This window comes from Xenopus laevis, chromosome 7L (assembly GCF_017654675.1).
Source record: "Xenopus laevis strain J_2021 chromosome 7L, Xenopus_laevis_v10.1, whole genome shotgun sequence".
Taxonomy (NCBI): Eukaryota; Metazoa; Chordata; class Amphibia; order Anura; family Pipidae; genus Xenopus; species Xenopus laevis.
In genome coordinates, this window is record NC_054383.1 from 30,935,466 (window position 1) to 30,958,984 (window position 23,519).

General features: G+C 39.8%; 1 protein-coding gene across 1 annotated transcript in view; it reads right to left on the reverse strand.

Moving 5' to 3' along the window:
- The window catches only part of pyroxd2.L (pyridine nucleotide-disulphide oxidoreductase domain 2 L homeolog), a 36,419-nt gene extending 14,555 nt beyond the window's left edge, over positions 1–21,864 (reverse strand). The window contains 11 exon segments of the mRNA NM_001095120.1: positions 644–716; positions 2,310–2,444; positions 6,072–6,213; positions 7,986–8,083; positions 12,865–12,926; positions 13,466–13,619; positions 14,568–14,720; positions 16,259–16,332; positions 17,876–17,969; positions 19,266–19,285; positions 21,737–21,864. Of these exon segments, the coding sequence (NP_001088589.1) occupies positions 644–716; positions 2,310–2,444; positions 6,072–6,213; positions 7,986–8,083; positions 12,865–12,926; positions 13,466–13,619; positions 14,568–14,720; positions 16,259–16,332; positions 17,876–17,969; positions 19,266–19,285; positions 21,737–21,851 (1,120 nt within the window). The 5' untranslated portion in view covers positions 21,852–21,864.
- Positions 21,865–23,519: the final 1,655 nt, after the last annotated feature.

Consider the following 23,519-nt stretch of genomic DNA (forward strand, 5'->3'; position numbering starts at 1 on the left):
AAATCTGACATGGGGCAAGACATATTGTCAGTTTCCCAGCTGCCCCCAGTCATGTGACTTGTGCTCTGATAAATTTCAGTCACTCTTTACTGCTGTACTGCAAGTTGGAGTGATATCACCCCCTCCCTTTCACCTCCAGCAGCCTAACAACAGAAGGTAACGAGATAGCTGCTCCCTAACACAATACAACAGCTCCCTTGTAGATCTAAAAACAACACTCAATAGTAAAAGCCCAGTCTCCCTGAGAATGATTCAGTTACATTAAGTAGGAGTAACACTATTAACTGATGCGTTTTTCCCATGACAGTATCCCTTTAAGGAAAGGGCTGCCTTACACCTGATGCACTGCTGTCTGAATCAAGCAAATGATTTCCAATTCATCCCTAGGTGCAGAGTGCTGCCAGACCCCCTAATGAGGGTTATGCTTCTAAGCCAGGAGTTTCTAGATGACCACAAAGCAGGGCACATAAGTCAAGAGCTTAAGATTTCTAATGGAAACTAGAGCAGATCGCTTTGGATATCAATATCCTCTATAAATAGGAACATCTGTTTGTGTGCTGTCTTTGCATCGCACAGTTTATCATGGACCATATTGTTCCCCTCTAATAAAAATATGATGACAATTAAGCCTCAATTAACCTACCGTTAATTTTGGTAACGGGAGATTTTGCATTAAACTGTGAAATCATCGTCATAAAATCTGCTGGCAATTGTTCCTAAAGATATAAAAAAAAAACAGAGAGCATAACAGTACCATCTTTCATCCACGCCATGGAAACAGTAGGTTCTTGTACAGTTATAGGAGGAATAATTACGCTGTCACTGTACAGTAATGGCAAGTCAGATTGGAATCTATTAGAGATCACCAACGAAGCAATATGACTCATATTTGGCTACGTCCTCTAGTAAGAGCTCAGAGAAAGCTTTGGCTGCCAGGACCAGCATTTGACTGGGAGCCAAAGAAAAAGAAAAATGTCCCTATAACACATAATACTCTCATTATCCATGAGATCGGGTTGTAACACAATTACCAAGATGCCCTAAGGGAATGACAATAATATTAGCTGGATATGAGGTTCCCTGAAGGAGAATGTGGTATATATTATTTCAGTTCAATATACACTTAAAGGAACAAATACAAATTGTATCTATATGAAAGTGGCAGTTGCAACAAGCATGCTTTTATATATATAAACGTTGACTTATGCCGACATATTTGATTGTGTTTCTCTCTTTGCTGCATATGGAAGGTATACATATTTGGATGGATCACTTCCTGCTGTTCCCTAGCAATGATGACTACAACTTCCTGTCTCAATTGTGCAGTCTTAAAGGAGAATTCAACCCGGTAACATAAAAAAACCCTACCCCCCTACCCTACGTAGACACCTCTTCCCTCCTCCCCTACAGTCTACCTGGTACCCAGGGCAAATGTCCCTAACTTCTTACTTACCCCTCGGTGCAGATTCTGTCCCCGGGAGTTCATCGCCACCATCTTCTTTTCTACGTTGAATATCTGAAGCAGAACATCGTTTTCAGCGCATGCGCAGTTGGAGTAATATTCTGGTCTCGACCAACTGTACATGAGCCGAAAGTCACAAAAAATGTAACGGAAATTTCCGAAAGTCACAAAAAATGACTTACGGCGCATGCGCAGTTGTTTTGGGACAAGAGTCTTATTCCAACTGCACATGCGCCAAAAACGACGGTCTGCTTCCAAAGTTTAACGAAGAAAAGAAGATGGCGGCCGTGAACTCCCTGGGACAGAATCTGCACCGAGGGGTAAGTAAAAAGAGGCATTTGCCCCTGGTACCAGGTAGGCTGGGGGGACGAGGGAGGGGGGTCTACGTAGGGTAGGGGAGTAGGAGTTTTTTATATTGAGGGTTGAATTCTCCTTTAATAAAAGGAAGATGTGCAGAAGGTGCCAGTTGGACTCTCCAGGGAGATGTTATACAGGGACCTGACTGGTGGACAATTTTGCACACATTAATGAATCAAGGCAGAATGTTTGAAAATAAACATATAGCTGGCTAATTGTAAAAAGGAAAAAAGGAAAAATAATCAAGCTTGAAAAAGTTTTCATTGAAAAAACAGACTTTAAGTCCCATCTATTTAATTGCTATATTAAAATTATGTTATTCTAAGCCTTCATTTTGGGGGCAAACAAAAAATGCTAGTCTGGTCCAAAGGCTTAGTAACGGAACTGGAACTAGTATAGATCATCCTTTATTCAGCTTCAAATTAAATTCTGTTTGAGGAAGGATATTGCTTCTCATTCTAGCGGTAACTTTCTAAAGTGTTTTACTTACCTTTGGAGTCAGATTAAAAAACGTGTGGTGGGGTGAAGCATTGGATAAAACCAAACTGCTCTGCACCTCCGTCCCATCGTTTAGTACTACACCACTTGTCTTCCCACTTTGGTCCACAAGAATCTGTTCCACCACCTGAAGCCAAACATGAAACATGAAAGCATAGATAAGGATAAAATGTAGGCCAATATAGCCCAGCAGCATCACGTCTATGTTCTTAAATCAACACTGCTCAATAAACCTTTTACCAATTATCCATTGGTAAAAAATGAATACATAGTTTGTATGTATAACTTATTTTTAAAATGCTACAAGGATACACATCGCTGTAAAATCTTTATGGCCTACTGAACTCAAAAGGATCTATCAATGAGAATCCAGCCTGCTGTGTGATCCCCCAACTCGCTTTTCTTTGTACATATGACCAGCTGAAGGTATTAAACACATTTTTTACCACTAAACACCAAAACAGAACTATGTCTACACTCCTTATTATATCATTAAAGTTTAATGTTGTCCAGCATCTGAATAACGTGTGGAAAGCATTAAGAGGACTGTCCAGTTCCATGTAATTACAATGCTGTTGAACCTGTATGTGCCCTTTTAATACAGTGCTGCTGCCTGGACAGCAACCCCAGTGGGCCCCGGGCCCCCCGACCCTGACTATATTACCCCCAGTATTTGTTACTGACTGCAGTCCAGGTCCAGTCTGAGTACTTAGAGGCTTTTGGCAGAGAGCCCAGAATACTCAGCACTTGCACTTAGATGCAGTTGTAACTAATAAGATAAGCAGGTCTCATGGGGAAAATGAGATTTACTGCTTAAAGTGCAATTTCAACTTTATTAGCAAAACTGTAATATACGCATATAACATGGACCTAAAACCCCCAGAAATGTGTTCAAACTTTCCATAACCTGGCAAATTTTGTAAAATGGACGTGGTATGTAGGGGCGTGGCTACGAAATGGTTGTGGTCAAAAATGTTTTCACTGCGCTATGCGTGAACGATCTTTTTATCCCTTTTTATATTTTTCAAATGTTGGAAGGTATGGTGTGCTATCACAGTTGCTACACCTCCCACTATCTAATACCGTATTCACGGGGTCCTTGTATGCCCAACGTTACCAAGGCTCACTACCCTTAGGGCATTTTCTTTATGGGGATTAAGTCCCAGGTTCCCCAGCACCATCCACTTCCCCCTGAAGTTAAAATCCAAACAGGAAGAACATGTGGTGCCTCTCTAAGGAGATATTGACACCTCCTGGCCAAATCTAGAAGTCTCATGGAATGCTTTAACCTGGAAAGGGAAACATTACCCATCATATCTATTAATTAGATCCAGAACTTAGCTGGTCATAACCAGATTTCCAACCAGCAAGGCATTTCCGATACATGGGGGAACATAACCCTATGAACCCCTATGCCTACTAGTGCTCATCTTTAGCTATCCAACATATTGAGATATCTTGTGATATATTCTTAATCACCAACATTAAACTGTTATTAAAATAAGCAGCCCTATTTGCAAACATTTCTGTGATATGCTTCAGAAATAATGAAAAATGCAAGGGGGGGAATGGGTGAGAATGCATTATAGAGGATTGGATGACATGCAGACACAAATGTGTGACTCAGTGAGTGATTACGTGGGAGGAAAATAGGAAAGATATGGGAAGATTTACTGTCTGCTCTGATTTCACATTACTTAAAGAAACAGAATCTCCCAGTATTAGGGCCCTAATACTGTATATACTCTTCTTTTTCCACCACTGGTCAAGTTAATTTAATTCATTCCCAAACGTTAATTAGATGATAACCCTGCACAATCCACAGATGGAGTAAATGAAGAAAAGAGGCAAACAGGTTGTGCTATACTGACAGCCTTAAGCTGGCCATAGAGTGCAGATATAGCCTTCATATCGGAGCCATCTTCTGACCTGCCACTAACCATTCAGATCAAATAAAGTAGTAAAAGCAGCAAAGGGAACAAATCAGACGATATCTTGCCCGTGACAGCAAACGTACCAAATTAATGTCCGACAAAATCTAGTAAGAAGCACCCTTTGATAGCGTCAGATCGGCAATACATGCCAAGATATTATCGTTAGCCGACAGAAATCTTTTAACCTGTCCGAGAGACCAAACGACCGATCTCCATGGTACGAAAAATGGCAGGATTCGTACGATTATATCTGCATATCTATGGCCAGCTTTAATAAGAATAATATAACACAATTGGCACAATAGTCTACACTGAAACAGAGATGTGAATCACAAGGATCTGTAGTCAAATCAAACTATACTTCTAACAGGGTTTTCAATATTACAAAACTCCATGCATGTGTAGATGTACTGGTGTGGGATCCATAATCCGGAAAACCGTTATCCAGAAAGCTCTGAATTATATAAAGGCTGTCTCCCATAGACTCAATTTTAACCAAATAATCCAAATTTCTAGTAGACTTAAAGCAATACCGACACTTTTCTATAAAAAATCATAGGAACATGTAAGTCAAGTACAGTTAGGGTTGCCACCTGTTCGGTTTTGACCCGAACAGTTCGGTTGTTCTAAGACCTGTTGTTTGGTTTTGAGCCAAGAAATTAGTGAGGTTCATTTCTTATGATGGAAACAACAAATAAAAGAGCAAATCAATCAAAAATAAGAAACAGTTTTTTATAAATTATCACTGCTGTATTTCAGAGCTTTCTGGATAACTGAGGGATAATCAATCCAATACCTGTAATTCAAGGATTGGGTTTACTCATCAGGCAGAATATAGATAAGAGATAGGGTTGCCACCAGTGTGGTTTTGAACTGGACATCAAAACTTTCTGTCCAGTTTACAACATTAAGAAAAATGGATGCAAATCCAGCCAGTTGTGTTTGGAGTCATAACTCTACCTACTTCATTGTGTCTGCCTCTGTCACCCGTGCTCCACCCCGGCTTTGACGGGGGCTTCGAGGAGCACATACTTGATACTGACACTTTCCTATGATTTTTATAGGAACATGTCGGTATCTCTTTAAGGTATGAAGTTCCAAATAACAGAAAGATCCGTTATACGGAAAATCCCCAGGTCCCGAGCATTCTGGATAACAAGTCCCATGCTTTTATTACAGAGACACTAAAACAGCTGTAACTTGACTTTGGGAGCACTGTCTATCCACTTCTAGGTCATCTACATAAAATAGATGACTGGGGCATAGTGTGTTGCTGCAGCAAAGAAAGTTTATTCATTGTGAACAACTTTGTGTTGTGCACCTACAGATGCCAAAGAACCATAACGCTATTGAAACCCTGAATGTGGTGGCAAATCCAGGGTTCCCCAAAACAGACTTGGGCAATAGATGCATCCCGGGGCAATTCTTGCCATTATGCTGCCTGCGGCGGCCTTTTTTTTGCGACCCCCACCCCTCCCCACGGCACTCACCTTTACAGCGCAGTCGATTAGTGCAGAGAGCACATATAACTATATCAGACTTGCATCCAAAGATTCACAAGCAAACGAGTGACACCATCCTCACGACAATTTTAAACGTGCAACCGTTTGACATGCCTGTGGAAAGTTCCAGTCTTGACACAACAATTTTCCCATTAAGCCCTTGCATAGGACTGTCTTACATCAGAGCCCACATTGAGGAAAATTAAGGCAAAACAGTAAAGACTCTCTCATTCAGATAGTTTACAGCACATAATAAGCCACATGTCACCCCCCATCAGTAAGCAACATGAAGATAAAAGTGAAATAATGTGTACATACCTTCTCTGTATAAATCTCAGCCCCAGAGGCTGCTGCAGATTTGGCAATGGCTTGGGAAACCATGCCCATCCCTCCTTCTACGTATCCCCACGATCCTTTCTTTCCTTCCAACTCTCCCATGACATGATGCAAGAGCACATACCTAGGACAATTCACACTGTATATTATTCTCAGAATCCATTTAAATTTCATTTGAACCTAATAAGAGAGACACACACCCTTTATTTGTAAACCATGGCCTAACACTTAGTTGAATAGAGCCAATGACCCTGAAAACTATTCTATGCCATCTCGTTAAAGGAATTGTTCAGTAAAGAAATAAAAACTGGGTAAATAGATAGGCTGTACAAAATAAAAATAAATCAATATAGTTAGTTTGCCAGAAATGTAATGTATAAAGGCTGGAGTGACTGGATGTCTAACATAATAGCCAGAACACTACTTCCTGCTTTTCAGCTCTCTTGGTTTCCACTGATTGGTTACCAGGCAATAACCGATCAGTGACTCGAGGGGGGCACATGGGTCATAACTATTTGCTTTTAAATCTGAGCTGAATGCTGAGGATCAATTGCAAACTCACTGAACAGTTATGTCCCATGTGGCCTCCCTTCAATTCACTGACTAACTCAGAGTTAGAGCACCGAAAAGCAGGAAGTTGGGTTCTGTTCTGTTATATTAGCCATCCAGTCACTCCAGCCTTTATTTATTTTTGGCTAACTAACTATATTAGAACCATTTTTTATTTTGTCAAGTCATCTGTTTACCCAGTTTTTATTTTTACACTCAACTGTATCTTTAAGTGATTTATTAGTTCTAATTATGTTTAGTGCTTCATTGGGAGGTAAAATACAATAAAGTGTGCTAATCCCTCATTTCCTTCCACTGAGAGGAACCCAGTCAAGACATTGGCCCGTGAATGCTGTTAGTGGTGTTTTCCTATGACACTAGCTAACTGTTAGGGAATCACAGAATTCCTAGCCTGCTCTACTGGACATAAGGCATTCATTTCACAATTAAAGCCAGGATTGCAAGTAAGTCTGTTCCCTTTGCAGCAAATCGCAATGAGCCTGCTTTAATAGTTTGCAGTCAATGCTGTATTTGTCTGTGGCTTTCAGCTGCAAAAATGCAGTCCCTCATTCCTCTACAGCCTGGTTGGTGTATTCATATTGGCAAAACTGTAATTCACATGCACCTGCAAGTAGGAAAATGGCATTAGTACCCCGCTTAGATTTCTTGGTAGATGCTAGTGTGCAACAGTGGGTGGGAACATATTACTCCTTGGACCATGAATGTCCTATTTAATTTGACTCCTTGGGGATTGAATCTCTTGCCTCTTCTACCTTCCTCTCAATCTATGTTCAGTGGGCTTGCTCCTAATAAGAGCAAGTGACATCAAACAGGGTGTCTCTTGTGTATCTTTATCTAAATACATTCTAATCAAGGTAATAAAGCATTTATTATAAGATGTAATGTCATACATAGTTCTATAAGTCGGCCTTTTAATTTTATTGTTCATATATATGAGTCAAACAGGAAAATGTTGAGCAAAAACAGGGCTTATACAGTATTTTAGCACTGAGGTCCTTTTAAAGTCAGATAGAGCATTCAAAGACATGACAAAAGCTAAAGTCAAACTGAATTAGTGCCTTTAATAGCTCTTGTCTGGGTCTGACATATCTTTTCAGAGCGGACCAATAGCTGACCCGCATGTGACACTTACTTATGGTTCCAGTATAAAGTCACTTCAGAAGGAGAGTAAATAAATCAGAGTGCATTTCTGCTGTGCATTGCTTTATAACTAAAATGAATATCGATTCAGTGCAGATTTAAAACAGCTTGGTACTGACCATGAGAAGAGAATAATATAAAACAATCTGGACGTTTAGATGTCGGAAAAAAATGCTCTTCACATACCCACTTCCAGGGGTGGCCGGACTTGCCATGGCTCCAATTACAGCATCTGTAGCCAGTGTACATTTCAAAGGCTCAGACTCAAACCACTGATCAAGGATCTGAGAGAGAGAAAAACACATACAGAGATTGTAAGTGATTTGTAATAGAGAACGCAAGGCCCTGCAGCTATCTGAGTGATTGATGGGAAACCTGACTGGTGAGCTGCCTGGAATGTCCAAGATGCTTCACATTTTATAGATTAATAAGAACTCATGGCATCCGTATAGGCTCTGCTTTAATCAAACTGTTTAAAGAATTAAAGAATTTTTCCATACATGAAAACGATGTTTCTTACATATATTTATTTAACGTTTTAATAATTTATATATTTACTCATGGCTATGGCATATGGGTGGTTTAGTCCTTGTCAAGGAGAAGCAGGAATTTTTTTGTTGTTGCAAATTGCAAAAGGCTCCCATACTACCTCTACTGGTGGCCCCGATTTCAATGGTTGCACTAATCTACCAAGCCACACTTAAATACAGAAGCACCATGGCTCTTGCTCCTTAACACAAACCACTGAAGAAGCCAAACATCTTCTCCAGTCAGAAAGCCATGCACCTGAGCAGAAGCACCAAAATGAACCAACCTCATGACTTATTGGACATGTGTAAATACTGGTTTTAAAGGCAATGAGAAGAGCTTCTCTCTAGAAGCTCTTCTCATTCTTAGTGCCTTTAAAAACAGTATTTAGACATGTCCAATAAGTCATGAACTTGGTACTTTGCACTTTAACTTGGATGCTTCCCTAAGGGTGGGAGAACCAAGGGAGAACAGGTAGTAGAAAAGGTGGCGAAAAGGGAAAGAAGAGAGAATAAGGCAAAAAAATCCATGGAAAAATAAAACAGAAGAAGCTTGGAATGTTAAAGGAAAACTATACCCACCAAAATGAACACTTAAGCAACAGATAGTTCGTATCATATTAAGCGGCATATTAAAGAATCTTACCAAACTGGAATATATATTTAAGTAAATATTGTCCTTTTACATCTCTTGCCTTGAACCCCCATTTTGTGATGGTCTGTGTGCTGCCTCAGAGATCACCTGACCAGAAATGCTACAACTCTAACTGTAACAGGAAGAAGTGTGGAAGCAAAATACACAACTCTGTCTGTTAATTTGCTCATGTGACCTAACATGTATGGTTTGTTGGTATGTTTGTGAGTACAGTGAATCCTACGATCCCAGGGGGGGGGCGGCCCTTATTTTTTAAAATGGCAGTTTTCTATTTATGATTACCCAATGGCACATGCTACTAGAAAAGTATATTATTATGAAAATGGTTTATTTACATGAAGCAGGATTTTACATATGAGCTGTTTTATGCAATATCTTTTTATAGAGACCAACATTGTTTGGGGGTATAGTTTTCCTTTAAAAAATTAGGAATTAAAATGGGAGGCAATCAGAAATAAAGAAGGAGACTAAAAGGGGTGGGCAAAGGAGAGACAAAATTGTAGCGAAGGAATCAATCAAATGATGAAGAAACCGTTGAAGAAAGGAACAGAGAAGGTGAATATAGACAGGAGGAGGGTGTCTAAGGTTTGCACTATGGTCCAGTCATTGCAGGGATTCTTCCCTTATGTTTCTTTTAACTCACATATTCTTACATTACTGTGATTTGTTTACTATACCATTTTCCCTATGTACTATATTGTATATTTGTTAACTGCTATAATAGCAATTTTATATTGACCCATACCATATACTCCATCACCAGATGGTTTTGGAAGAGGACAAGCTGAAATGGAGGTTGAAATGCCAGAAATTACAAGCGGTAGCACACCTGTTATACAGCACTGAGCTGAGCCTCTGAAACTCCCATTTCTTACTGAGAATTCTAATTGAGGCGAACCATTATGCTGTATATCAGGTATAGTTAATGTATGTCAAACTAGTAGGCAGGCTTGAAGCCTTCACAGGAAAAATTGCTGCTGCAATCATTAGACCTGCTATACGATCACACTTGCAATTTGCCCGATGTCACAAAACATCCATTTTTGGTGTCAGACAGATTCAGTCTACGGGCTTTACCCAGTCTCCGATGCTGTAGCTTTATAAGACAGGTGCTCTCACTGTTGTACTGATTTGGCTAAAATCTGACTTCAACTCTGGTTGGAATATTTAACAGGATATATTTAGAAAAAATATTGAAAATTAAAATAACACATTTAAAACTGATTTTGCACAGTGTTCCCTCTTAACTGGAGATGGTGGCTTATTAGAGCGCTAAAAGAATTGTCTCTGCATCAGCCACCCACAATTCAAATGTCAGGAAACAAAATACGATGCAGGGTGACTGACAGATCAAATAATAGGATAGCAAATGGAACAATGCCATGCTTCATACGTGGTTTGGCTGGATTACTGACTTCCATAATTTAACAATGAGTTTACTCCAGCATTGGATACGACATCGAGCAGTGCTCCATCAATTATGGATGTTTAATACCAGTTATAGTCCGGCAGCATCAAGGATGGATCCTTAAAGGAAAACTATACCCCAAAAATGAATACTTAAGCAACAGATAGTTTATATCAAATTGAATGACATATTAAAGAATCTTACCAAATTGGAATATATATTTACATAAATATTGCCCTTTCACATCTCTTGCCTTGAACCACCATTTTGTGACTCTATCTGTGCTGCCTCAGAGATCAGCTGACCAGAAATACTACAACACTAACTGTAACAGGAAGAAGTGAGGAAGCAAAAGGCAGAACTCTGTCTGTTAATTGGCTCATATGACCTTACATGTGGTTTGTATGTGTGCACAGTGAATCTTACGATCTCAGTGGGCGGCCCTTATTTTTTAAAATGGCAATTTTCTATTTATGATTACCCAATGGCACATACTACTAAAAAAGTATATTATTATGATAATGGTTCATTTACATGAAGCAGGGTTTTACACATGAGCTGTTTTACTCAGTATCTTTTAATAGAGACCTACATTGTTTGGGGGGTATAGTTTTCCTTTAAAGCAACACTTGGGGCACATTTATGTTTCTTTATACTATCCCATGCAATGCTTGTCATGTGTTTCACTGCATGGGACTTTATTCTATCCTCTAGTGACAGTACTCAGTGAACTAAATCACACAGATAAGATGCGACAAGCTTTTCGGCAGCTTGGGGGTCCTATAACACATGAGTTCCTATGTGATAGAATTCATTAAAGAGCAACCACACAGGACTGCATTAAAAAAACTGTATATAAGAGCTCTAAGAAACAATACATCTATTAAGTATAAAAAGGTTTCCCATTTGAACTTGAAATACACAAATTAAGTTTACAGTAAGTAATCTCATTCAAGTAGCCATTATACAGTATATACGTACAGTAAGTTCATTCATAAATAGTGATTCTCTTTATACTTCTGGTTATATACAAGACCTAGCATGATGTTATGACTTACTAGAGTGTTCATAAGGTGGCCACACACTAAGAGATCCACTCATTTGGCCCAATGATCGGATCATAACAAGGGGTAACGGGCGGTACACAGGACAGCATCAGCGAACAAATCCAACTGGATTTTTAGTCCTGGCCGACTCGGTCTGTCTGCAGCTTTAATAGGCCCGTGTATGGCCACCTATAGTCAAGTTAAGGTGGCCATACATTATTAGATCCGCTCGTTTGGCGAGGTCACCAAACAAGCAGATCTTAACATGATATACCCACTAACGGCTGGGTGAATACAAACTTTCGGCCCTTGATCGGATTACAATGCTACGAATGGGCACCGACGGGTCACAGGACTGCATCAACGAGCTGATGCGGTCCTGGATAGTGGAAAAAAATCAAACTTGAACAATCGCTATCTGGCGATTTTTGGCCTGATATCGATAGGGAGGACCTGTCGGGAACCCCCACGCAGAATCGGTCTAAAGGACCGATATCGGCAGCTTTAATCTGCCCGTGTATGGCCACCTTTAGAGACACATCAGACAATTAGTAACCCACTCTTCAATGATACAGACCGAAGACACACAGCTTGGCACTGTGATTATATATAGATTGTGGGCTACTAATCTTCTAAGTGTTCCAGTCCAAAAAGCAACTACCATTAGGGTTACACATGGATTTCACAACATGGATTTCTGTAGCAAGGGAGAAGAAGCAACAAACCTGTACATTTGTCAGATCCTTTTTAGAATTTCATCAACACTGACCATTACTTTTTTTCCTGTAGAACCTTGAGGCACCATGTCTTAATTTCTGTGAGCAAGGGCCAGAAATCTCTGCATGTTCTGCTAATACCATGTTTTTTCTATAACAAGTCAAGCTATTGTATTGACAATCAGAAAGGTGTTTGACAAATTGAGATATTTATTAAAGCAGATGAATGTCAATCACCGTTCTTTTCAATGGGATGAGCTAAGCAGTGGTTCTGAGCTCTAATACCCACCAATTCATTAATGGGCAAAAGCTGATTTCATATTAAATACAGTGTAAGTTAATGAGAGGATTAACGGATCACAAATGCTCTTTTCTGTGCTGGAACTAATTGTTCCGAGTTGTAATCTTATTGTTCTGTAAAAAATGCTGGTGTTTAATAAAATTAAACAGCATAAATTTCAATAAAGTAACCAAAAATAAGTTGACAATATAAGTTACCAAAAACCCTTTGCGCAGGTGTCTCAACAGATACCAACCCATAAGATAATTTTCTTTTAAACATGTGATCGGTAAATTCTACCTGCTGATTGGTTGCTACTGGCAACTGCACCTGTAGCAGACGTTTTAACTTTTAGAACATAACCCCAAATGTTTATAAACAAGATGCAGGTATTTGCATCAATTTGTGCCTACAGAAGAAATGCACTACATACCTTGCATATAGGGGCAGTGAGGACTTCATAATATTTAGGAAACTGACTTCCCAGTGTTAGTCCTAGATGGGAAAAAAGCCATGACAATACTGTTTTATTAAATATTTCATATTATCTAATTGAATGTCACTCCAATACTAATTTACCTGACAACAAGTGCTACTACTGGTACAGGTATGGGATCCGTTATCTGGAAACCCATTATACAGAAAGCTCCAAATTACGGAAAGTACATCTCCCATAGATTTCATTTTATTCAAATAGTCAAATTTTTTAAAAATGATACATTTTTCACAGTACCTTGTACTTCATCCAAATTTAGATATAATCAATCCTTATTGGAAGCAAAACCAGCCTATTGGGTTCATGTTACGGTTACATAATTTTCTAGTAGACTTAAGGTATACAGATCCAAATTACTAAAATATCTGTTATTTGGAAAACCCCAGGTCCCGAGCATTCTGGATAACAGGTTCCATACCTGTAATAATTAATTTTTACCAACTTGACCTTGTTTGCATGTTTTGCACAAGAACCAGTCGATTACAATACAAAAAATATAAAAGACAAAAACAGCTACTGCCCACAAAGTGCTACTGACCTGCTTTCAGCAATGGCTGGAGTGTTTTTAGTGACCTCAATCTTCTTAGAAGTGTCCCTTCAAAAATGGCTTTTGTGTCTAAAGGGGGAGCGTCCAGGAGAGGATCTATAGCCAACACCAGGCGATTCATAAAGTTCTCATATTCTGGATATGCCTTTAAAGAATAGAGGAACAGCAAAATCCTGCTTACACCGTTGTGCCAGAAAAACTAATGACATTAGGGAAAATATCCTTCATCTGCATTTTCAACACTAATGAGATGCAAGTTTTGATTCTCACCAATGCAAAGATATGTTTTGTTGTTTTGTTGCTTGCACTAGAGCAGATTAAATAGAGACAACACAGCTGTCCTGCGGAAGCTTGAGGACTTTAGACTACTTCTCACTACATGACACATCACAAGAAGCTGAACATCACTGATCTACAAGATACAGGAGTCATTTACTACTTGCAGGGCAGGGAGCAAAACAATGGGTACCATCCACTCTGACCTGCATGTAGATAAATTGCAGCAAATCTTTGTGCTCCAAAATAGAGCATAGAGACTTGTATTTCCGGCAGCAGCGAATTCATTAGTGTTCTTCCTTAAACGACCCCTACAGTGCGCTAAATGCGTTTTTGAAGCAAAACATATCCTTGTTTTGGGTCAGTGTGTGCTGAATCTATAGACAATTGTTTTGGATGAGAAGCCAGAAGAGTAAATGGGTAGGTGGTTTATCCTGACACATCTCACTGTGCTACCAATTTGCCCACTCGTGCTGCCGTGTGAATATCCGGAAATTATGCAGTGCTAACGTCCCCTGCACAGATGTGACAACTTATGATGAGTCATATTTTTCTGCAGTGGATATGTGATTTATTTTCCATAGACAAACACAAAACAGATGCACAGGTAACAATATACTGTATTTTCACATTAAAGACACTGTTTTTCCTTTTCTCACACAAAAGATTATGTTGAAGTTATTTTATTTCAAACTATGTGTGCCATAAGGCACACTTCGCTACTGTTCTGTTGCGGGCCCAGGAAAATCAATCCTTATGAATATATCAGCTGTAACACACACACACATATTTATTATAGTGTTCATGGACTACCCACCTTTGCATCTCTCTCAGAAAACCTTGCGATCTGCCTTTGGTTTTCCGCCATATCTGCGCCCAGAAGAAGTGATCTCGGTGCATGTCCATTATTGGCTTCCAGTATAGGAGTAAAGGAATGAGGGTCCCGAAAATAAACTTTTAATCCATGTTTCTGAAACAATAATAGGAAGTGATCTATTGGAATACAGTGTCTGTACTTTACAATGTATTTAATATACATAGTAACTCAGAATCAGCAGGGCTCATTGATGGAGATCACTGCCAGTCCCCAGGCAGAAGTGTTCTATGCATAAGTACTAAGGGAACCAGTCTTGCACCCCTTAGTTCCCCTGCACTTTTTCTCAGGGTCTATGTAATGAAGCCCTCATATCTAGTAATTGAATTACAGGAAATCAAGGGTGAGCAGCTATGTGCTTGTTTTGCATTGCATGGCTCCTTCCTTATAAACTCCCAGATGTGCAAATATTAAGTTATTAAGACAATGTCTGCAAATGAAATAGAGAATAGCATTTAACTTGCACTGGGCTATAGCAGCTACAATAATGAAGCATCTGTGATGTGATATTAGACCAGACCAAACTTTACACTCGGTACCACATTGATCCAAAGGGCATATTTATAGGAGGGGTAAAAAAGCATCATAGAAATATGGCATTCACTTTTTATACAGCCAATTGTCGTAGCTGTAAGTAAAAATCTGGACCAAGTCAGCTAAAAATGTATGAAAATATTGGTTTAATTACTGGTATAACATATGAACTTTCATAAATAAGAGCACCAGAAATTGTACATACAGAATTAATAAAACTGTGGAATCTTGGTGTTAGTTCCACAGCTCAACAAACCTGTAATTATCATATATGAACAGATAATAAAAGAGATATCAATTGTAAAAGGCTTGGATGCCTTCTGTATGGTGTTACCATGTATACGAGCCTTTAAAGGTATCACAAATCAGAATATTTTTTAAAACAGCTAAATGAAAAATCACTAGGCTTGCTGTTTCTCCGATGGTACAGAAATCCTGGGAATTTCCTTAACATTCTGTGAAACTAGATCCCTCCAAATGGGAGCCTTAGAAAGTAATAATTCATACATATTTATGAAGTAGCTGGAGATAGGAAGGATATTTTCTCAAAAATGGATTAAGATTATTAATATTTTTCCCACATTCTGAATCAGCGCTATGGGAAATATTACTTAATAAAGATGAACTTGATGGGTACGTACTGTTTCTATGAATCTATAGTAAAACTGTATTCCTTGATGTGATTTGTATAGTAAAGTTCAATCCTGTGGCCAAGGGAGTTGCAAAAGAAATGTGTTTTACACTGGCTGTGTAAGATGCACAAACATAATTGAATATAACATGCTCTATTACATGGGAACTTCTGCACAGATTGCTGCCTAGTTATAAGACTCATGCCTGGCCTCACCTTCTCACCTATATATAAAGAGGCACACTAAATTTGCATTTGTTATAGTCTGCGTCTCTACACTGAATTTAGAGATCACAATTAAAGCTAGCGTCCCATTGGGCTGTTTTGGCCGGTGTATAACCACAGGCTGGGAATAAGCCCCTCTAGCTGCATCCGCATTTTGTGTGTGTGTATGTGTATACTGACAAGCCAGACAAGTGTGGCCTGACCAATAATTTTGGTAAAGAAAATTGACTAACGTAAAACTCACCTTTAGTTCTAGGTCCTTGTAGATCTGAGGTCTAAGCAAACTGAGAAGGTAAGATGCCCTAGAGAACTTAAAACCTTAAAAACAATAAATAAAAATTCACATTGGTAAAAGATTTAAACAGATATAAAATAATCAACCTACCCATTGTCTTGAAAGGGCTACATTCATTAGCAGCCTAGCAACAAAATGTAGTAATAGTAAATGTAACCCTCAACCCTAAAACCCATTCAGCTCGAAATAGAGTATTTTCAATTTGCATGAAGGCATTACTGATTTATTATATCATAGGGATCCGAGTATAGGAGCAGTGAAATACACAGAGGATGTTTCATGCAGACCAGTTCAACAACAATAATGATCCACCTGCTGCCATTTTAGTCTGAGACCTCTCTCTTTCCAAAGTAGACCTGGTTTCTCATTTTACTAAACCATTAATGCATTTATATAGGTGTATGAGCCTTTGCAAGTCCATTCTTTGGGTGCCCAGTTGGAAGAGTTCATTGGATTGACAATTTTCCCTTCTGTTTAGAGTCTTGTAGAGTAACAATCAACACTTAGGGGCCCATTCATTAAGTTCGAGTGAAGGAATAGAAGAAAAAAAACTTCGAATTTGAAGTGTTTTTTGGCTACTTCGACCACCGAATGGGCTACTTCGACCTTCGACTACGACTTCGAATCGAACGATTCAAACTAAAAATCGCTTGACTATTCGACCATTCGATAGTCGAAGTACTGTCTCTTTAAGAAAAAACTTCGACCCCCTAGTTCGCCACTTAAAAGTTACCGAACTCATTGTTAGCCTATGGGGAAGGTCCCATAGGCGTGGCTAAATTTTTTTGGTCGAATGATAATCCTTCGATCGTTGGATTAAAATCCCTTCGAATCGTTCGATCGAACGATTATTCCTTCGATCGAAGTATTTGCGCAAAATCCCCAGTCGAATATCGAGGGTTAATTAACCCTCGATATTCGACCCTTGATGAATTTGCCCCTTATTATTAACGGGGTATATTAAATAGTAGCTTGAAGGGGTGCACTGTATTGGGATACATACTTCATAAATGCTGTACAGGATTTTCATATTACTATGGAACTTTATTAAATGATGTGTCATATACCCTAAGGATGTCCTTGCTTCATAGAAGACTCAAACTCATTTTGCTAAGAGAAGATTGTGCAGTATATCTCACTCTCAGCCTCTCTCTCTTATCAACTCCAGGATTAGTTGATAAACATCTGAAAATTTGGTAATTGAAGTCCGTATAAACCATCCTCCCCAAAAGAGCCATAATCAGATACTACTGGTCCCCAAAGCAAATTCTTTATTGCTTGTCCCATCCTCAACACCTTTGACAACATTATCATATAGTGAAGGGTTCTTTACTTGGTCTGCATTGCTACACACCTGCACCAGCCCCTTAGAAAAAAGACTGGTCAAGTAGGTAGGTATAACTAGAAATAAAATCTATACCGAACCAGCTTTGAATGAGAAAAACCACACAGCAAAGATTCACTATCTGGGCCATTGGCCAAGAACCTCTCAACTCCCACTGCTAGTCATTGGAATCCTTGCCATTCAAAAGGCAAGCATCATGTTAGAGGTAACAGGAAATTAACCTGGAATGATTTCCTCTGTAACAGCAGCTCCACCAATCAAATGCCTCCGCTCAAGAACCACTGTATTTACTCCAGATCTCTGCAGATATGCTGCCTGTCATGGACAAAAAATGCAATATCAACATTTGGAAACATTTTGCCATGTTGCAAAACCTAAGTTTTATAGTATATAGTGGTTTTCATCATAATATGACCATAATATGGAGTAATTTATGCCTGCCTGTTATGTTGTAATTAAAATTTTGACAATTTTCAAATCTAGAGCAAGAGACTACTGTATATACTATTTATAGCAGGGTACAACTCATTTGCAGACTTGGATCCTCGCCATAGAAAAGGACAAGCAACAGCTCAAAGGACAAGCATAGGATATACAATAGGCCTGGCCAAACAAAGAGCTGCAGTTCCAGAGACTGCTAACAAGCAGTAGAGGGATGCTAAGAGGTTTCAGTGCACAACAACTGGTGTCCTGCAGTATATCTATGTCATAACAGATATATTGGTTTGCACACACGGATAAGTTTAGACCTACAATGGTATCGTGCAAGGGTGTTACTTATGGCTAATACAGGCAGGCAATGACCCAGTTAAGTGGATATGTAAGTCTGCCTCTCCCATAACCTGCTGCTGGATCTTTATCCTTTCTGCTGAGACCAAGTCACCTGTCCTGTAAGTCAGTTCCTTCCCCTCTCTCCTTATTCTTACTCCCCGCTCTTGACCTTGGCCATATTTTGCTTACTACCAGCAGGCAAGTTTGTATTCAGACTTGTTTTACTGTCTGCAGTTCTGCTGAGGTCTGTGTTGTTCAGTTATTACATTTTGTTTGAGCTTCAGTATGTTTGCAGGGCCAGGCCGGCCAGACACCCTAGGCAACCTGGCTGTTCGCATCACCTCCCACCCCCTGACACACACGCAAGTAGGATGTGCACAAACAGATGGGCACAGTTCCTCCCACTGCGAGGGAACAGCCAGGCATGAGTGAGGAGAGATGAGACAGGGAACCGGATTAGGGGTAGGCAGCAGAGAAGGTATGTGCCTGGCGCACCTCAGCTTTGCACCCCTAGTTCCGGGCCTGTTCAGTGGGTAATTCTGACACTTATTACACTTTTAATAGTTGTAAATGGGTTAAAAAACAAGGCTCCTACTCATGCTGCATCTTTCTGATGTTTCAGATACCAAATGAGACAAGTTCTCTATTGTTCATTCTAAGGTTTAGCACATGCAGACACAGATCGTTCTCTCATATTCTTTTCATTAACAATTAATTGTTAATATCTGTGATTTTAGTTTAAGCAGTGACCTTTTATGTTTGCATAAGCAGGATTAGGGTCTTTTTACCATCCCATGGCATGAAGTATACAAGGCAGTTCTTAGATGAAAATACACGTACCGCCACAAGCCCATTGTGTCCTGTAAAAGAAAGAAATTATGGATTTAAAGAACAATTTAAACATTTATGGCTCTTCTGTCCCAGTGAAACAAAGGTACTTCCATATTTGAGAGATAACAAGTTATTGCCTTATGAGCTGAACTAAGAAACCACGTTTTTTCTGTCCTATATTATATGTTGATGAGGTTACAGAGTCTTGGCTTGTATTGGCGTTAATATATTACAAGAATACATAACATATTACTGAATCTTGTCAGGGAGCCCCGCAATTAGTTTTCTCTCTGGGAGGGAATTATGATAGCTATGTGTAGGTGGGGTTAACTGAATGGGTTGTATTAACAAGGCCTCTGAGGATGAAACTACCCCTGTGCAGTAGGAAGAGGACTATGGAGTGAAACTGAGCTAGACTGATATGGAGAGTTTGTGGCACCCTGTTTAGTGGCCTCTACAAATTAAAAGTTTTGACACTTGCTGCTTTGTGGCAACACTTTTGCAGTGGGCATTTTCACAACAATAATACCCCCACGCGCAAAGCATTAGAAGAACCACAGACCTGACCTCAAACTAACAGAACACTCGACAGATAGATTTGGATTGCCAAGCTGGATCACCCAGTGCTCAACCACACTAATGGTCTTAAAAGGGGGAAAATATAACCAACAATGTTCCATCATCTAGCGAAAAGGCTACATACAATGGCAAATTTTGCACCCTAGATTTTAGAATAATATGTTGCACAGACAGGAGTTGTTAAGTGTTTGGTATTAGAGTATTTTAGAGCCACTCTAGTCTGATGTAACAGTCTTGAAAATGGTCCAGTCAACTGATAGTATCATCTGACAACCCTGAATTTCCAGATACTTATTACTACTTGTGATATGGTGAAAATTAAATGCAGGCCAGTTCCTGGGTTAAGAGCCCTGGATGAAGGATATTGCAGACAACTTACTGTATTGTTACAGGGGATACTGTGAACACCAACTTAGAGTGGAACACAGAGAGACGGATTTACGGACTTTAGTGGAGAAACTAACTATAGAAGCCTGGGGCCACTGCTTTGCCAGCCAGCCAGCCTCTGTGGAAACCGAGCGGTATCAGTAAGGCTGGTGGCACACGGTAAGATTCAGGGGAGATTAGTCGCCCAGGGACAAATCTTCTCTTCTTCGGGCAAATAATCTCACCAAATGCCTTCCCACCAGAAAGAATTTGAATCGTTGGTGGGATAGCATACTTAGCGCTTCGTTTTCTCACGAGGCAACTTCGGAAAACAAAGCAAAAAGTGCAGTAAGTAAAGATCTAAGCTAACTGAAATCTCACACACTGCAACTGTAAGGCTGATGGAACAATGTTTTCTTTGCCAGTGTAATACAGCAAGTCGAGTAGCTGATTCAACAGAAACCAGTGGACTCAGTCTCAGTCTAAAAGTGCCAATAAAGGCCTGAGCATAACATTGTGCCCATGTGCCATCACACTAACAGTTGTGTCAATTATGTGTTATTTTATTGTTCTGTAGGCCAGGAGGAAAGGTCCTTGCATCTGAATGAGCTTAGAGGGGACTACTTAGTGATGCTTCTCTTCTTGTGGTTTGTTGGATGACTCCACCTAGGTCTGTTGTGAGGGCATAGTAGGACCAGTGTGCTGCCAGTGTGTAGTGTGCAGGGGGAAATTAATGTACACCCTACTCCAAAGGGCATAGTGTCTTCTCTGGAAGCAATACTACTGCACCCTATTATGTAATGTTGCTTTCTATTCTAGCAAGCAGAACAGATTTAGATGGGCAATATGAAACAAAAGAAGCTGACACACACTCTTCACGCTCTTTTCTTTCCATTTTAGACTATGTATAATATAAGTGTGACAGAGTGCATAGGACGCCCCTCTCTGCATATTTTTATGAGAGCTGCCATAATATATCATGAAATTATCCATAGACTGTTACTGTAAAAATAACACCTCTAGTAGTGTCTCTGCTGGGATAGTGAGTTACATATCAAAAGGCATAATATTCTGTGTCTGTAACCTACTGTCCTGCAAGTTAGCAGCAGTATTTTCTTTCTTCCAATAAATAGCTTGTAATATGAATGCAGGTAAGGGAAAGAACTTTCTGCCCCTGGACCAATAAATACTTCTGTGCTCTGGGGAGAAGAGTCCTGACTGCATGCACATGGAATATCATTTATCCACAGACATGTATATGGAAAGGTGTGCAGATAATAATATAAGTGCTCCTTTTACTCAGGCTGACTATTCTCCTGCTACTGCAGTTTTAGCTTTTCTGACAAGGAAGTGTAGAATGTAAGTTTTAACAGCTCCACCTAGTTTGCACAGGAATCAATCGTTTTTATGATAAACTGTTCTAATATTTAACATAGCTACATTTCAACAGTATTGTCCCTTTAACCTGAAATGATTTCTACAGTAAAACACAACAAGCTCCCAGTAACAGCACAGACATATCCACTGAAATTTACCTCCTCCAATGATCACAGCATCATATTTCAGCTTTAGTTGGCCCGGTATTTTGGAGTAAGAGCGTCTGCCTTGCCAGAGTGTTGGTTTTAAGCAATGCAACCCACAGCCGGGCATATTTACACTTCAGTGCAATCACAGCAACAGACTTTCAGATTTCTGCTTTATAACTTTGGCCTGTGGACTTTGGATAGTTATTCTCAACTAATGTGCATCAGCCAAGAAAGCAGGGCGGGATCTTTACAAGCTCCTAGGCATTTGGGGGAGGGCCAAGGCTCTAAAAAATGCAGTGTAGGTTAAATGTTTCAGCTGTAAGCTGAGTACTGTATTTGTGCCCAGCAAGCTCTGCGGCATTTCATATACAGTGCTTAAAGGGACAGTTCATCTTAAAAACAGCCAGAAGCTTACAGTTCATTTATGGGGTCACATAGTCAGCCTAATATCTATTGGATATGTCTGAAATCCCATGATATGCTCCTCTTCCGATTGGTCCGTACTGGCTTTTGTGACCCGATTATAGGCAGAGGAGCTAAACAATAGATTTGTCCCGATTTAACCCTCCACCTGTGCAAAATGAACTGATCTTTCAGTTGTGTGGTTTAGTCTGCTTTCTAGTCAGCAAGGTCATTGGCCCTTTGTACTTTATATGTTCCAGTAATAAAGTCGACTATTCTTGCCGACACCTGGTCTTGGGTCACGTCTCCTGGACACTGGTTATATAGCAATAGCCAATACTCCTCACTGGAAAGTTTAGACATTTTAGGCCACACAATCCATCCTGACCCAACCACAGCCAGTAATGTCCCAGTCTACCCAAACCTCTAGCAACTCTCATACAGAACTCACCTATTTAAGGTCAACAAATCATCACTGTGCCTAAGATCATGTTAAGTTTATGATGCACCAGAGGCTCTAAATAATGGAAATATACAAATGTGGGCACACACAGTTCACAACACAATAACTTTATTATAATGTGACTTTGTCTTGCACCTAGGTGACTAGAAATCTCATATTGGCTTCACTTCCCGCTGTTCCAATCATTTGTACTTGCACAAATAATCGGATCAATAGTTAGGTAGTCATGCCATTGGCAGCTCTTCATACGCTCCCAATCCAATCAACCGTGTTTGGTTAAGGTTCAGTTATTGCTATGCAGAAAATGGTGCTTAAATGGGGCTTTAAGCTGGCCATAGATGCAAAGATCTCCCGACCCGCCACTAACCATTCAGATCAATGTCTTACCAGTCAGATTAGTTAAAGAACAGATCAGCAATGTTCTGCCCCTGACAGCAATCGTACAATATGTCCAACAAAAGCTAGTGACAGTCTCCCACTGAAAATCGTACGATCGGCAATACACGCAGAGATATTATCGGCAGCCGACAGAAATTTTCTAACCTGTCCGATCGACCAAATGACCGATCTCCGCCGGACGAAAAATGTCGGGACTCTCCACTCACGGTCCGAAAATCGTACGAATCCTCGATTCGTACGATCAGATCTTTGCGTCTATGGCCAGCTTAAGACATACTGTTGCACACATAAAAGTAATGCATAGGGTAGGTAAGTGCAGAGGAGAGAGCACATCAATCTGGTTTCCAAAATAATCCTGAAAAAAGGCCAGAATCAAAGAAGTGAGGAACGCAGGCTTCATGGTTATACTTTGTTCTTAGGAGGATACAAGCAAAGGTAGACTAGATATCTTTAGTCTTGCCAAAAGGGACCTTCACTACAATTGGTCTCCATCGATGAACCTCAATAACGAATCCAGTAAGCCACTTA